The sequence below is a fragment of the Ictidomys tridecemlineatus genome, chromosome 10 (genome assembly GCF_052094955.1).
Source record: "Ictidomys tridecemlineatus isolate mIctTri1 chromosome 10, mIctTri1.hap1, whole genome shotgun sequence".
Lineage (NCBI taxonomy): Eukaryota > Metazoa > Chordata > Mammalia > Rodentia > Sciuridae > Ictidomys > Ictidomys tridecemlineatus.
This window is the reverse complement of record NC_135486.1, coordinates 133,605,630-133,622,873: the sequence shown is the minus strand read 5'-3', so window position 1 is coordinate 133,622,873 and position 17,244 is coordinate 133,605,630. Positions and strand designations below refer to the sequence as shown.

At 47.7% G+C, this 17,244-nt stretch overlaps 1 protein-coding gene across 1 annotated transcript; it reads right to left on the bottom strand.

Annotated features, from left to right (window-relative positions):
* Positions 1–379: 379 nt before the first annotated feature.
* LOC101960864 (group 10 secretory phospholipase A2) lies at positions 380–16,423 on the bottom strand. Its single transcript, XM_005323688.4, has 4 exons — positions 16,221–16,423; positions 13,493–13,643; positions 11,874–11,980; positions 380–704 (listed from the first exon to the last, which is right to left on the bottom strand). The coding sequence occupies exons 1-4, from the start codon at positions 16,303–16,305 to the stop codon at positions 562–564; spliced, it is 486 nt and encodes a 161-aa protein (XP_005323745.1). The 5' UTR covers positions 16,306–16,423; the 3' UTR covers positions 380–561.
* Positions 16,424–17,244: the final 821 nt, after the last annotated feature.

Below are 17,244 nucleotides of genomic sequence, written 5' to 3'. Positions count from 1 at the left end.
CATGTTAGGCAAACATTCTACCATAACTGAACTAAATCCCCAGCCCAGGAAATAATGTTTATTTTATTTTAGAGATGGGATCCCACTATGTTTCCCAGGCTGGCCTCAAACTCCTAGGGTTTGTCCTCCCCAGGAAACTGTTAAAGGTTTCAAACAGCTATGAAACTTGAATTTCACAAGGGCGAGTGTCCCCTGTATGTCTTCTTTATTGCGGACACTGAGCCTACAACATGGCCAAGTGCCCGGCAGGTATCCGCGCTCATTTGACCACCAGTCATCAGCAGCAAGTGAGAAGACAAAACCCACCTTTTCAAAAAAGTCGAACTAACCACAGAAAACGATACCAAGCTCAACACAGTCATGGTTTTATAAAATAGGAATGGGACTTTTGACCTTCATCAAACTGGAAGCTGAACAGACTCAATCTGAGTTCCAGGCCGGAAGGCAAACACAAGGCTCATGTGGCTTTATCACTTGGCCTCAGTTGCCTCCTCCAGAAACTGAATTCTGTTGTTCATTAATGAAAGGGAGCTTTATTTCCTTTTGCAAATGAACACGGAGTCAGTCACACTTGGGTGAGTCCTCCTCACACAAAGACTGGGGGTAGAAGAGGTACTTAAAGTTGTACTTGGTACCGGCTAGGCAGTAAGCAATCTCCTTGTCACACTTACACAGGAGCTTCTGGCATTCATCATCCGTGGATCCTGGAAGGAGTGGAGAGACTGGGGTTAAACCCTGCAGAAACTCCAGGGTCAATGCCAGGGAAACCAGCACAGCTGGGCAGAACGGGTCAGGTGTGGCATGTGTGTATGTGTGGAACAGGACATCTCGCCAGGTGCTCTCCATCAGCTTGTCCCCTCCAGGAAGGAGGGCATGTCAACCCCTGTGAAAAGGAACTTAAAATTTCAGATAGACAGTCTGATGTCCACACAATTCTGGCTTCTCTTCTGTGTCACATTATTACTGTTTCACTTGGGGATCTGCTTAGATAAGACAGTAGGGGCCTGGCAGCCATCCAGGCCTGGTTTGACCCTCCTTCAGGCCATGTGACTTACCTAAACTTTCATTTAAAGCAGGAGCAGTGCTGGAGAGGCAGCCCAGGGGTAGAGAGCACTGGCCTACCATACACAAGATCCATCCCCAGCCCTCAAGAAAAAAAAAAACGCCCTGACTGTAGGTAGCAATCACATGACCCCTATCACCCCTCCCTCCTGGGCTTACCTTTTGAGGACATGCGAAGATAAATCCCCTCTAGCTAGGGAATTCCACTTAACTCATTAATTGGCTTGGGAAGACTTTGTAGTCTAAAAGTCATATGTTATTAATCTAGATGATGTCACTCCTTTGACAGCCATGGATACACCCACTATCTTTTAGTGTGCACTTTTAATTTTTGACATAATGAACAACATTCACTATCAAATTCTTCTAATCTCCTTCAAAAGGCATGGTGAAGAAGTGGGAGCTTGGAAAATGGCTAGCTCAGCCATGGTTTTAGAAGCTTTGTGCCTTTAAACACATGCATGAGAAACTAGAAAAATCAAACCTGGGCCAGGAGCGGTGGTACTTGCCTGTAATCCCAGCAACTCCAGAGGCTAAGGCAAGAGAATCTCAAATTCAAGGCCAATTTAAGCAACTAAGTGAGGCCCTGTCTCAAAAAGGGCTGGAGATGTGGCTCAGTTGGTTAAGCGCCCCTGGGTTCAATTTCTAGTACCCTCCCCCCACTCCAAAAAAAAAAACAAACACCTATGGAGATAAAGTTCTAGAATTAGTCTAGTTAGATGATGTTGCCTGCCTGCCTGCAGGCTGTGAGGCTTCAAATGGGTGTGTGGGTTTTATAAAAAAGAAATTAGCAAGATTTGGTAGTCAATCCATCACTTAACACAGAGACACTTCCTCTTGTCCACTTGGAAAATAGAAGGTTGGAAGGGAAAAAATCTCACTCCAATTCATTTGTTAAGCTTCTGTGTAGAGCAAGGCACCCAGAAGAACAAGTCTCTGTTCCCCGACCTGAACAGTCTCCAAAGGCAGAGTCATCAGCACTCCACTTTGCAGAGAAGAAACCCTGGAAGGCATGGGGAGACCAGCACCCCCACCCAGCTCTGCCCAACTCAAGCCTCCAGCATCCAACTCCAGAGACGAGATGGGGTATTGACTCGGACCTTTAAGGTCCAAGTTATAACAGGATTATTTAAGAGTTTTACTGGCATGGGAAACAGCTTATAGGTAAGAGAAAAATAAGAGGTGCAAAACATACTATATATTTTTTTAAAGAAATAATTTTTTAATATTTATTTTTCAGTTTTCAGTGGACACAACATCTTTATTTTATTTGTATGTGGTGCTGAGGATCGGATGCAGCGCCCCGCACATGCCTGGCGAGCAAGTTACCGCTTGAGCCACATCCCCAGCCCCACCATTATATTTTTTAATTACATCTTCATAAAGGAAAACAGGAAAAACACCAGAATGAGAGTTGTCTTGGGTAGCATCATTGGGAGTTTAATTTCCTCCACTTTTATACCTTGTCATTTCAAACATTTCTACTTTGGGCCATATGGTGCTTTCATCATGGAAAGAAAATCCATTTTATTAAAAGGATTTGAAGAGTAGCTATTTCATGGATTAATGTACAAAGTGGGGGAAGCAGTTCAGTGGTAGAGTGTTTGCCTAGCATGTTCAAGGCCCTGTTTCCATCCCCAGCATCGCACACACAAACATAAATGTACAGTATCTGTTAGATCAGAATGTCTACCTGTCATTCAGCAGCTGCACCCAAAGAAAGTGGTTGCTAGGAGCCAGGTGCAGCAGCTCACGCCTATAATCCTAGCAACTCAGGAGGCCAAGGCAGGAAGATCTCAGCAACTTAGTGAGACCCTGAGCAACTTAGCAAGACCCTGTCTCAAAATAAAAAGGGCTGCAGATGGGGCTCAGTGGTTAAGCACCCCTGATTCAATCCCCAGTATCAAAAAAAAAAAGAAAGAAAGAAAGAAAAAGAAAAAGGAAGAAAGGAAGAGGCTTCTGGGAGCTTTGGTGACCCTCCTCTTCCCCAACTTTTATATTTTTTTTACTATAATTGATATACAAAAGCTGCACATATTTATGAGGCATAGTGTGATATTTTGATACTCTGCCCCCTTAGCCTATATAAATAAACACAATTTAAGTCGTCTTTAAATGTCCTTGCGATGTAAATGTGCCTCGTGACAAGCTCCCTACCTGTCTCTTCAGATTGCCCCCCAGCCCTTCCTATGCTGTAGAGGAGCCCCCAATACAATATTGGACCCAGCAATTCTAGACTTGATGCTGCCCACAAAAATCCTCAAATAAAGGCACAAATATTAACAGACACCCATGGTCTCTGCAACCTTGTGAAGCAGTTGATGGGGACATGGTCAAAATAAAGTACATTGACGACATGGACCAGCCATTCTCAACCATGGGCAGCTGAGCCTCCAGGGGGGCATCTGGCAATATCTACAGACATTTTAGTTTGTCACAATGGGGGAGGGGGTGCTACCATCATCTAGTGGGTAGAACGAAAGATGCTGCTAAACATCCCACAGTGCACAGGACAGCCCCTGGCAACAGAGAATTATGTGGCCCAAAATGTCAATAGTGTCAAGGGTGAAAAGCCCTGCCACAAGTTATATCTAGCTTTAGAGAAGTAACATCAGCTAGGTATGGTGGAGCACACCTATAATCCCAGCTACTCTGGAGGCTGAGGCTGGAGGATTGTAAATTCAAAGCCAAAGAGATCCTGTCTCAAAATTTTTTAAAGGGCCAGGGATATAGTTCTGGGGTTCAGCAACCTTGGGTTCAATAATCAGCCCAGCAAAATAAAAACACAAAAAACCCTCCCTGGGAGCCGAGGTTGTGGCTCAGTGGAAGAGGACTTGCCTAGCAGGTGTGAGGCACTGGGTTCGATTCTCAGCACCGCATATAAACAAATAAATAAATAAAGGTCCATCAATAACTAATAAAAATATTTTTTAAAAACACTCTCTGGTTCTTCCCCAAAAATGAAAGCATTCGGGCTGGGAATGGGGCTCAGGCAGTAGCGCGCTCGTCTGGCATGCATGCAGCCCGGGTTCGATCCCCAGCACCACATACCAACAAAGATGTTGTATCCGCCGAGAACTAAGAAATAAATATTAAAAAAAAAAAAAATTCTCTCTCTCTTCTCCCCCTCTCTCACTCTCTCTTTAAAAAAAAAAAAAAAAATACACCATCCTCAAGCTCCGATGGACCACCCAGGCATCCTCCTGCTTCAGCCTTCCAAGCTGCTAGGATTACAGGCATGCACCACCACGACAGGATAACGACTGTGTTTTATTATTCCCATTTTACAGAGGAGTAAAGTGAGACTCAGAAGGAGTCGGAAACTCAACCCGGGTCACAGAGCTGGGAAGGGGTGGACAAGGAGGGTGTACCTCCCACCTTCTCCCTGACAAAAAAAAAAAAAAAAAAAGTTTCTTTTAAAAACAAGATGTAAGCCTGGAGCACTGTGGGGCAAGTGGTGTATGCCTGTAATCCCAGTGACTGGAAAGCCTGAGGCAGAAGGATTGCAAGTTCCAGGCCAGCCTCAAGAATTCAGTGAACCCCTGAGCAACTAGGGAGACCCTATCTCACAAACAGAAACAAAGAAAAACCAGGCTGGGGGTGTGGCTCTATGGCTAAGCACTCCTGGATTCAATCTCTGGTACAAAAAAAAAAAAAAGCCTCATGGCCTCAGGAATCCAAAGGAACCATGCTGCTCAAGAAAAATAAGACTATAAGAGAAAAATAGCTACCACTGGTTAAGCTTAAAATTAAAACCTTAAAATAATTAAAACCTGCTAGTAAATATTATTGCAGGCTTAAATTTTTTTAAATATATTTGTCAAGCCCATAAATGGAAAATGAGCTATATTTTATACCTATAATTAAATAAACAACTATATTCAGAATATCTCCAAACAGAATAAGAGAATATTTTTATCCAAAAAAATGCATAATAGATACTTTGGTTCTTTTCATTGGGTTCAGGAAGGACAGGTCTGTAAACGGGTACAGAATTCCACCGGCGAACAGACCAATAAATATTTCATAAACATCCCTTTCGCATGGGTCGGAGCAAGCAGAACATGCAAATTGAAGAGAAAAGGAAAAGATCTTCAGCAGATCTCACCATTGAGCCATGTTCCACCTCCCTGCTGGTGCTGCAAAGGGGCTGTTTAGGGCCACGTCGCCTCCCCGGGCCCCGGGCCTCAGTTTCCCTACCTTTAAATGACAGATTGCATAAGATGGTGCTGGGTCTCACCCAAGTCCTACTGTGTATTTTGTCCTGGGGATTGAACCCAGGAATGCTTTACCACTGAGCCATATCCCCAGCCCTTTTTATGTTTTATTTTGAGACAGGGTCTTACTACGTTGCTGAGGCTGGCCTCAAATTTGTGATCCTGCCTGAATTTCTAGGATAACTGTGTCTCCATATGAATTCAGTTTTGTTCTCATGCCAGTTCTTCAACTCATACTATGGAGATATGGCTGAGAGTCCCTGCATATCTAAAATCACCCTCCAGTAACCATCCTGATCACCTTCTGGCCTGCAGGGCAGACCTGTCTCCAGAGGCTGGGTTTTATTGGCAGTCACACAGAAAGAAGACAGGGGGAGGAGAAGGGGAGGAAGAGAAGAACAACTCCCAGTCAATGTGCTTATCATGTTACAAACCCTGCAACACGTAACTCGCAGATAGGCGAACTGAGGCTTGAGCAAAGTGATGCAACCGTCATCTATCTAGGGACCAGCCATTTTCAACACAGAAATGCCAAGAATATTCAAAAGAGAAAGAAAAGTCCCTTCAATAAAGGATGCAGAGACAGCTGAATAACATCATGCCAAAAAACTAACTGGACCCTTTCCACTCACTCTATGTATAAAATTAACTCAAAATAAATTAATAGATTTAAGAGTTGAAACTATAAAATTAGGCTGGGTGTGATGGCACACACCTGTAATCCTAGAAACTCAGGCAGGATCACAAATTTGAGGCCAGCCTCAGTAATGTAGTAAGACCCTGTCTCAAAGTAAAACATAAAAAGGGCTGGGGATATGGCTCAGTGGTAAAGCATTCCTGGGTTCAGTTCCAAATACAAAATAAAATAAAATAAAACTGTTAGGAGAAAACCGGTAAGCTTTCCTGACCTGGAATTTGGCAATGGATTCTTAAGACATCAAAAATATGAGCCACAATAGGCAAAGTAGGTGAACTGGATTTCATCAAAATTAAAAACTTTGGAGTATTGAGGACATTATCAAGAGAAGGAGCCAGGCATAACGATGCATGCCTATAGTCTCAGAAGCTCCAGAGGTTGAGGCAGAAGATCACAAGGTTAAAGCCAGACTCAGCAAAAACGAGGCACTAAGCAACTCAGTGAGACCTTATCTCTAAACAAAATACAAAAAAGGGCTGAGGATGTGGCTCAGTGGTCAAGTGCCACTGAGTTCAACCCCTGGTGCTCCCTAACCCCCCCCCAAAAAAAAAATAGAATTACCATATGACCCAGTACAGTCTATATATGTGTGTAGTGTGTGAGTGTGTGTGTGTGTGTGTGTGTGTGTGTGTGTGTGTGTGTGTACTTTAACTAAAAACAGGTACTCAAATAAATGCTTTTTTGTGGATGTTCACAGCGGCACTATTCACAATAGCCAGAAGGTAGAAACAATTTAAATGGCCATCCTGGGAACCATTGCAGAATGAAAGGTGGCAGAGCCATACTGTAGAACACAAGTTGGTCATAAAAGGAATGAAGCACCATAAAAGGAATGAACACCCTACGATGTGGATGAACTTCCAAAATAGGGCACCAAGTGAAAGAAGCCGGGGTGGAGATCCACATACCGTGCAATTCCACTCATACCACTCACACTCCTTTCTATCTCTATGCACGTACTTAGTCTAAGATACCAAGTATCCTGGTCTAGGAACGTGCATAAGGTAGAAATCACATTGATAGGCTTGTCCTTGAGGTCCAAGGTGTTCCCAAGATGGGGGGGGGCCTCAACTCTGCACAAGTGAGGTCCCTACCACATGTGCAGAAAAGAATGTCAGCACTCAGCCTGGCCGTTAGGGTAGAGAGAGATTTATTTAGGAGAACAGACACACATTAAAGGGAGAATGCCAGCCATCTTCAGAGGGAGAGAGCAGACCCTGGGAGAGCAGCCCCTGGGTGTGGGATGTTAATGCTCCTAGAGGGGCAGGTGGGGGCTGGACTAGAGGTGGAGCCAGGGTGGAGTCACACAGTCTTGCACCAAGTTTTCCAGTTGCCCTGGGTTATCTTTTGCAGGGAAGAGTGTGGGTCAAGGGCTAGGTGCAAGGGCTAGGCCAAGGGCACAGGCTAAGGACTTGGGCTAGCTTTCTTTGCTTTGCATTTTTTTTTTAAAGAGAGTGAGAGAGGAGAGAGAGAGAGAGAATTTTTAATATTTATTTTTTAGTTCTCGGCGGATACAACATCTTTGTTGGTATGTGGTGCTGAGGATCGAACCCGGGCCACACGCATGCCAGGCAAGCCCGCTACCGCTTGAGCCACATCCCCAGCCCCTGCTTTGCATTTCAATGGTTTCCTGCATTTGCTTTTCTTTTCTTTTTCTTTTTTTTTTTTTAAAGAGAGTGAGAGAGGAGAGAGAGAGAGGAGAGAGAGAGAGAGAGAGCGAGAGAGAGAGAGAGAGAGAGAGAGAGAGAGAGAGAGAGAGAGAGAGAAATTTTTTTTAATATTTATTTTTTAGTTCTGGCTTTTCTAGGTAGACCCAGTCTATGATGCAGATAAGGAGAAATGGGAGGGTGGGAGACTGGGGACTGGCTGTGGGTATAAGATTTGTTTTGTTTTTTGGGTTTTTTTTGCTTGTTTGTGTGTATGTGTGTGTGTTGCAGTGCTGGGGATTGAACCCAGGACCTTATGCATGCTAGGCAAGCATTCTATTGTACAGCCACATTCCCAGTCTCTATCGGGTATATTTTTTGAGGGGAGGCATTGAGAATATTTTGATAATGGTTGGGTGACATTGTGACTATATTATAACTGAGTTGTATGCTTTAAAATGATGAATTTTGCATTATGTTTATTCTCATTTAAAAGCAAAAAAGTGATAGAAGCAGTTTTCTGGTTCATTTCTAACTCTTCAGATAAGTCTGAGTCTCACTGACTGAACTTTATTTCTGCTTTAAAATTTATTTGAAAGGAAACTATAAATGGAAAGCACCATTGAGTCAGTCTGTCTGTCTGTCTCTCTCTCTCTTCCTCCCCCACCCCCCTTTCTCTCTCTGGTTCTGGAGATTGAACCCAGAGCCACTCACCACTGAACTTCACTACCAGCCCTTTTCATTTGGAGACAGGTTCTCCCTAAATTGCCCAAGCTGTCCTTGAACTTGCAATCCTCCTGCCTCACCCTACTGAGTCACCTATAGGTGAACACTACCATGTGTGACTGAGTCTTAAAAATAAATGTCTCACTCATATTTATTTTTCGTTGCCCTGTTTAAAAATCAGTAAGGTTGGGCTGGGGTGTGGCTCATTGTTAATTTGCCTAGTATATGAGGTCCTGGGTTCCATCTCCATCTCCAGTATCAGAAAAATAAATAAATAGATAGATAGATAAAATAAGAAAGATTGCCTTGGAGACACCTAACATTTTTAATTGTAGTTTTTCTCTTGATGTTAGGAGACGTTGGTCAGGTACAATGAATATGGAGATGTTAGGATGCAGTATGATAATCATTCTCATGTTTCTTGTGGTTCAAGATAAACTAATACAGTGGTGGAAACCAAAAAAAAAAAAAAAAAAATTAATAAACTATTAGTAGATAGGTAAAAAGCCGAGCCAGAATTCAATGCAGAACTCTTGGATACAGTTATCAGCCAGAGTGGTTTTCTCTGTTTAGGAAGGAATCAAGGGCTGGGGATGTGGCTCAGTGGTACAATTGCCTTAGCATCTGCAAGTCCCTGGGTTCAACCCTCCATACCTCAGAATCAATCAATTAAGTAACTAAGTAAACAAGACGGTAATCCCAGCAATTGACACTCTCAAAGCAGGTTCTCTGTTGGGTCACTTATTCCACGGCCCCTGCTATGCATGAGGCACAGTGTCCTGTCACTTCAACCTCATACCAGACAGGCTCCAATTCCACCCACAGTGCACAGACTAGGAAACAGACACTGGGAGACCAGGGCTTGGCCAAAAAAAACGAAATGAACTGGAAATGAACCGGCACAGGAATTTTTTTTTTTTTCTTTTAACATTTTTCGCTTCACCATCACCCATCCATTCCCCTGAGACAGGACAGAAGAAGAACAAGAAACAGGTAGAAAACAGACGTCAAGGAAGGACAAGTGGCGCCCCTGACCAGCTGGACCAAAGTCACCTGTGTGAATCTGGGGTGACGCAGAATATCACACAGACACAGAATACCTTTTGTAAGCTTCAGGATGGCTTCCCCGTCTCCCGGCCTCAGGCTCCCCAAAAACGGGGGGGGGGGGGGGGGGGGCAAGAGAAGGTCACCAGAGGCCGATGAGAGAGAGGGGGCGCATTTGGAAGTGTGGGCTTTTGTTTGGGGGGGGGGACACTGTTTCTTAGGACATTCTATCCGAAAAACGCCGAAGGGGTGGGATGACAAAGGAACAGGTGAGTGTGACTCAACCCCGGGGGTGCCTACTCCTGGAGCCACGCTGGGGTAACGCCCAAGTTACTGCGGAATGCAATAATTGTTCAGGACCGCGGGGGCATCGGGACCTAAAGGCACATTCATCCAGGCTTCCCCAGGCCAATCTGTCTCTGAGGCCTGTCACTCCCAAATTTCTGGGAAACCCATAAATCTACCCGTGCACTGTTAATTAGCCCACCAATAAATAGGTTAAGTCAAAAGAGATAGGACATTTTAAGAAACCTATGACTTATACTGATCAGATAATGGAGACAAGGTCAGCCTAAAGATCCTGAGAATGACCAGGACCACCATAAACCATCTGCCGATCACCAGACTGATGTCATTCCTACGTGACAGGCATGTGCCACCATGCCCAGCTCTGTTTGGTTTTGACATGTTTCCAATAAATTGCTGACATCTGTGCACTTTAACCTAAAATACTTCAGGCCACGTATTCCTTTCCCTTTCAACATTTGTTTTTTTCTTTTTTTTTTTTGGTATTGGAGATTGAACTCAGGGACCCTTATTTAACCATTGAACCAATCCCCAGCCTTTTTTATTTTATTTATTTATTTATTTTAGTTTTCAGCACAACATCTTTTTTATTTATTTATTTATTTATTTTAATGTGGTGCTGAGGATGGAACTCGGGCCGCACGCATGCCAGGCGAGTGCGCTACCACTTGAGCCACGTCCCCAGCCCCCCTTTTTATTTTTTACTTTGAGGCAGCATCTTGCTAAACTGTTCTGAGCCTCACTAAATTGCTGAGACCGCCTTAAACATCCAATCCTCCTGCTTCAGCCTCCAGAGTTGCTGGGCTGACAGGCTTGTGCCACCGCACTCCACTTAACTTTTTTTTTTTTTAATTTTTTTTTAGTTGTACATAACACAATAGCTTTATTTTATTTATTTTTATGTGGTGCTGAGGATCGAACCCACTGCCTCATGCATGCGAGGCAAGCACTCTGCCACTGAGCCACAACCCCGGCCCCTCAGCTTGACTTTAATTCATGAAGACAGGACTGGGGATGTGGCTCAAGCAGTAGCGCACTCGCCTGGCATGCGTGCGGCCCGGGTTCGATCCTCAGCACCACATACCAACAAAGATGTTGTGTCCGCCGAGAACTAAAAAATAAAGATTAAAAATTCTCTCTCTCTCCTCTCTCACTCTCTCTTAAAGAAAAAAAATTCTGTATCTTTAAAAAAAAAAAATTCATGAAGACAGTCTCTTTATAAAACATGGAAGCATACAAAGAGCATGAAGTTGCCCTCTACCCTCGTGCCCTTCAATCCTAACCCTAGAGACAATCATGGCCACCCTCAGTTTGGGTCTATCCTTACACATCTTTTTCTGAGCTTTCCATATGCCTACATCAGGCCGTGGAAGGTAGTATGGTACTATTCTGCAAGATTCTTTTATCCTTTTTTTTATTTTTTTCAAACACAAATAAGGCTGTACTTCAAAGTCATTCTGCAGTTGGTTTTTCAGTCAATATCTTTCTATGTCGGCATATATTTCTATCTTACTCTGTCTTTGGTGTGGAAACACTGTGGGTTTTTAACCCAGAATCCTTCTGGTGGTTGTTTATACCTGGTGTCATTCTATCCTTTTCTTTTTTCTTCTTTTTAAAGATTTTTAGGGGGGCTGGGGATGTGGCTCAAGCGGTAGCTCACTCGCCTGGCATGCGTGCAGCCCGGGCTTGATCCTCAGCACCACATACCAACAAAGATGTTGTGTCCGCCAAGAAGAACTAAAAAATAAATATTAAAAAAAGTTCTCTCTCTCTCTCTCTCTCTCTCTCTCTTAAAAAAATAAATTAAAAAAAAGATTTTTAGGTATAGGTAAACAAATACATTTATTTATTTATTTATATGTGGTACTGAGGATTGAATCCAGTGCCTCACACATGCTAGGCAAGTACTATATCACTGAGCTACAACCACAGCCCCACTATCTATTTTTCCTTTTTGTCCAGACACTAAATAAATAGGTTTCTGTGTATGTGGGCGTGTGTGTGTTTCATATACGCAGTGTAAAAAAATCTCTTGCACATAAAACCTAAGGGATGGTCTATGGAGAGTTAAGAACAACCCTGTGTTATTACAAGAAGAGCACAGGAATCACCTGGCTCTTCCGGGATGCCCAGGGGACTCTTGGGGACACTGATGTGTACCATGCTGTGACTCACCACACAGGATGCGCTGGTTGTCACACTGCCAGGAGTAGCGCTCCAACTTGGGTCTGCAGCCAGCCTCCTCTGCGCGAGTGTAGCAGCAGTCATGGTGATAGCAGCACCTGCAGGTGTCACACAGACAGGCCAGCAGGTGGGTGCCTGCAGGGAACTCCTGCATCCTCCCTTGCTGGGGCTCCGGGTGAGTGCAGACCCCTATGGTGGAAGCTTTATCCCTGGAAAGCTCAATGCTAGGGAAAAATCCCACTGGTTCCATGAGCCCTGCACAGCCTCCATCCCTGGCCACTCCCAAGCAGCCTCCTTGCCTTGCTCTGAGCCTCTGTGCTCCAGCCATCCCAGCCTCCTTTCTGTCCCTCCAGCGAGCCAAGTCCCTTTCACCCCAACTCTGTCCATGTGGCACCCTCTGCCTGGGCACCTCCCCTTGGGATGTCATGGCCTCCTCCCGTCTTCCCAGGCTATACTGTCTCCTGTCACACCCTTTCATAAAACCCAGGATCCCGCCCTTCCGGGCAGGTACGTAAGTAAGGAAACCCTCATTATAAACCTCGTTAACATCCGTCTTTCTGGGATGACCAAAGTTCTGTGAGGACGGCACCCTCTGTCCCAGGCCCTCTCGGCCTCGATAAACACTCACTGTTGAACAGTGACCCCGGGAACACCCACAAATGCCGTCAGACCCGTCATTCATTCGTCTACCCACTCATCCATCCACTGGTATCTCTCCACTTGTCTGAGCCCTCAACAGACCGGCCCAGGAGGTCAGCCAGTTCCTGCTCTGCTCTTAGGAAGCCCCCAGTCTGGGGAGGGAGACAGATAAGCCGCCAGACACAGGAACGGGAAACACGTTAAACAGAGGGACATTGAGAGCCCAGAGGAGATGGCAGACCCAGTGAGGCTCCAGAGAAGGTTCCCTGGAGACAGTGTGGCTGAGCTGCCTCTGAAGGACACGCAGGAACCAGCCAACCAGAGTCGGGGAGGTCGCTACCGGTGGCAGAAGCATCTGTGGCTCAAGGGTTAGTCACCAGGACCTCCAACTAGGAAAGAGGCAGCTGAACTTGGCACAGTGTACCTATTAGGGGTACGAGTAGTTGCACCCCTTGGAGCCTCAGGGCCTTCATCTGTAAAATGGGGACAAGCACCATGACTATCTCCCAGCTGGCCAGGAGAGTAAATGAGGAAGTCACAGGAAGAGCTCAGCCTTCCAGGATCAGACCCTTCTCACATGGTTGCAGAGGGCAGGGGTTGGAGCATGAATGCAGTCAGACTGCCCGAGTTCAAATACCAGGTCCCACGCCTTACTCTATGCAGCCCAGACAGGTAACTTAACCTTTAACCTTTAACCTCAGTCTCCTTGTCCATGAAATGGGGTTGATTTGAGGATTCAAAGGGATGCTCGGAGCAGTTCTGGTGTGTTTAAGCCTGGTTCTAGTTATATTACCTTCTAGGCAGCATAGTTAGCTGTCACCAAGACGTGTCCTCTCTGGCCACATAACCCAGGAGGCAGCACCCCATGCTGGGATCTTCCTGCACGAACCCCCAACTTCAGCTTTGGGCACTTCCTCGTGGGCCTCAGGGGGCAGGAGCAACTTCTAGCCTGGACCCCAATGGACACTCACCAGTCGATGGCATCCTGGGGCTGGCCATGGCCACCCAGGCCACAGTAGCAGCCGTAGTTCATGTAGGCCATAGGGGTTCGGGTTCCGACACAGTTCAAAGTCCCTGCCAGTTCCAGGATCCCACGCCGGCGCACATGTGACCTCCTAGATGCTGAGCGGTAAACAAAGGTCAGAGGCTTCAGGTCAGGACTCCCCTGGCCCTAAGGAGGGACATTAGACTGCGAAGGGCCTGGATGTTGCAGCCTGTCTGGGTTCAAATCCTGTTTCCTACCTGTGTGACCTTGGACAAATTAGGGACCGCTGTGTACCTGGGTTTCCTGATTTGGGAAATGGAGGAAAAGGTAACCTCCCCTAGCAGAATAAAATGAGACGGAGTGTGCAGCCTCTAACGCCTACAGTCAACACCCTCAAGGCAGCTGTGAAAGGAAAATGAGTCGCAGACTACACCAAGTAAAAGGTGATGCCATGGGCCTTCGTGCTGGCTGCTCCCCCTTCCTGGGACACTCTGATTCCTGACCCCCTGCCCCTGTCAACTCTAGACACAGTCTCTTTGCAAAGTTCTGCAGTAAATGCTAGTTCAGCTGCCTGTACGGGGCACTGCGCATCAGAGATGACGTCACCAAGTGCTCCTGTCACCGAGGAGCACTCCTCAGGGGGCTTACCAGTCCCTGGGCTCCACAGTTCTCACCCAGACTCTGGCTCAGGGCCTTTGGATCTCCTTATGTTCACTGCCTGGGAGCAGCGTTCTCCTAGTTCGGGAAGCTCCCCCGACCTGGGCCTGGCCATTTGTCTGGATCCTGGCACAGCCCTGACACATAACAGTACCCATGAGCTGTGCTGGAAACCCTCGTAGTTGACAACTGGGAAAGAAGAGGCCATCTGGGAAAGGTGGCCCTCATACAGCCCATAGCCCCTGAGCTGGGGCTCTGACCCAAGCTTCTGACCCACGAACCAGTGTCCCTTCCTCCCGGCCCAGGGACAGCAGCAGCAGAGCAGAAACTCACGCCCAGGCTTGTGTCCTGGGCATCTGCTCCCCAACACACCAGGCCCGAGGTCAGCGCAGGTGAACGCCTAGCATGTAGACATCACTTTCTCTTAATTAGGACCTGTCTCTCTACAATGGCTCTTTGGAGGAGTCCAGGCCAAATCCAAATGACGTCATATTGTTCACAGTGGGAAAAAAAGTAGCCTATTACTGGTGGTGGGGGCCAGAGCTCCCTTTGTGTCAAAAAAAGAGGAAAAGGCAAAAAAAAAAAAAAATGAGTTTAGAGTTCAAAAGTTCACCTGTCCTCACTCTCCCAGCAACCTACACAGCTGCCTCAAACCTTCCATGGCTCCTATGGGCTCTGGATAAAGCTCAGGGGCCCCACTGCACCCCAAGGCCCCGTGGGGGTCAAGTCCTCCCACTCCTCCAGGGCCCGCTCTCCTGCACCAGGAATCCTGTGCTCTCTCCAGTCATACCCAGCACATCCACACTCTGCTGCAAATGCTCTTACCCAGTCTTACCAGGCTCACAGACCACCTCCCTCCACAACTGCCTCAGCCCCCAGGTGGCCCCAGGGACCCTTGTCGGACTGTGCTACTGTCTGCTTAAGAGGACGACCCTCCAACCTGGGTGATATTACAGAGCAAACCTCTGACGGGCAGCTCTGAATGCCCTGGCACTCGATAGGCTTCCAGAAAAGGTCCCTTGACCCCTGGAACACATCCACCCTAAGCACCCCGGCCAAGGGCCCAGCCTCAGTACCACATTTTGAAGCTTTCTGCAGAGTTCCCACCACCAACACCACCATCTGACCACTCTCTGGCATCCTGAGGTCTAGGAACAGACCTACGAAGGGCTCAGGCATGGGGCGGGTTTGAAACCGAAGAAAACACTCCCTTTGTGCCAACATAGGTGGGGCAGGTCAGGCTGGGGTCTGTTTGCTCTGTCTGCCCGCGGGCAGCCTCCTTTGGGAGGGCTTGGGCTGGCAGGGTATCCTGTGAGCCCCGGGTCCATGCATCTGTACTTCGCAGTGTGTCCAGGGTTCATGTGAGTTTTCCCCGGGGCTGACTCGGGGGTCCCTGGGTTGTGCATGCAGCTACTCCCCTCCAAGCATTTTGCTGAATCTGCAGCCTGGGTCTGAGGAGTTGTGCACCCCAGTGCCCAGGTGAGGGAGGTGCTGTTCCTGGGTGGCTGTCTTAGGGTGCCTGTATGTTCCCTGAGTGTGCTTCTCAACTGTGGGCTCCAGAAATGGGCAGCCACCAAGGGGACCTCTCTGAGGGTGACCCCAGGGAGAGATGAGAAGGAGACCATATGTTCTTCACCCACCAGCAAGCCCAGCCCCTCTGCCCCTGCTCGCCACCCCCATGAGGTCTGAGATCCAACCTCAGACCCCGCAGACAGAGTGATTGATGGTCAGCTCACAAGAATGGGGCTCAGGACGGCCGGGGTAGGGGCTCTGAGTGGCTCTGGAGGCTATTTGAGGGGAGGACTCTGAACCTCTGGGGAAGGTCAGGGCTGGTTCTGAGTCCTTAGGTAGAGTGTGCTATGTGGGAGGCCCTGGACAGAAGTAGGGGACAGGGTTACTGCGTCCCTGGGATGGATGAGTGGGTGGATATCAGAAGAGAGGGCTGGGGGTTGTGCAGCTCCTGGGGACCTGGGGCAGGCTGGTGAGTTGGAGTCCCTGTGGGATGCCGAGCTCCTAAGTCCCTCGGGAGGGCTGGAGGAGATCGGGTCATCACTTACCCACGCTGGGTCCGGGGCCAGGTCCCAGCAGCAGCAGCAGCAAGAGTAGCAGCATTATTGGGGAGCACGGAGGTAGCAGACCCATGGGAGGGTGACAGGTGTGGGCCAGGCTGGCGGGCAGTGCAGTCTTCAAGCCTGGCCGACCCCCCACCTCTGGCCCCGCCCCCGGCCTCACCTTCCCGCGGTCTGGGCGGAGCCAGGCAGGGGCGGGTATCAGGGACTGCCCGGAGCCTGCGTCCGGACCTCTGCGTGTGTGTAGGTCCCCCAGTGGGCTGGGAGGCCAATCAGGTTCCTGGGGCCAGGAGGGAGAGTCTTGCTCCCGAGTGCCAAGAATTAAATAACATTCGTTGATATCATTACCTGAAGCGCCTCTGCGCTGCTCACCTGGGCTTCCAAAAGGAGTGGAGGCTCGGGGGAGAGGATAGCACCGGATTCATCTCACCATTTTTAAGATACAGGACACTTTGCGCTCCTGTTGCCTCTCAAAATCAACGCTCTACAGTGTCCCTGCTACTGCTGCCACCATAGTGTAGGGACAGGTGACCAAAGTTTTGCCCAAGGTCACACAGTGCCTTCTGGTAAAAGACAGGACTGCGATGGGGGAGGGCAGGAAGACCACAACCACATCTTCCCACACCCTCCTGCCTCCCGTTTCTCTTCTGTCCAAGGGTCACGTCGCTTCCTCCAAGAGGCCTCATGAGCCAAGAAAAGCGTACACAATAGGTGCCCGATACAGAAAAGAAGTGACTATTGTGTGCGGTATCTGTTGCTTTTTTGACTCTGATGCTCTAGCTAGCACTACCCAATTTGTCACCAATTTCTGTTGCTTTTACCTGATAAGTAAACTGTCAATGGAACCCTGCACACCACCTTCTATCTCCATGGCCAGACTCTAGGAACCATGATGCAGTAGGTAAAACTGCCACTCTCTGGCTATTTCAACACCACCAGCAGCACAGATGGGTGACCTGAACACAGACCTGAGTCCCCTTTCACCAGAAAGCCCTAAGGATCAGGGAAGCCA

Coding starts and splice junctions, on each gene's coding strand:
- LOC101960864 (XM_005323688.4), bottom strand. CDS start 16,305: ATGGGTCTGCTACCTCCGTGCTCCCCAATAATGCTGCTACTCTTGCTG. Junction 13,644..16,220: donor TGGCCCCGGACCCAGCGTGG/GTAAGTGATGAC, acceptor TTTACCGCTCAG/CATCTAGGAGGTCACATGTG. Junction 11,981..13,492: donor CCCCAGGATGCCATCGACTG/GTGAGTGTCCAT, acceptor TGACACCTGCAG/GTGCTGCTATCACCATGACT.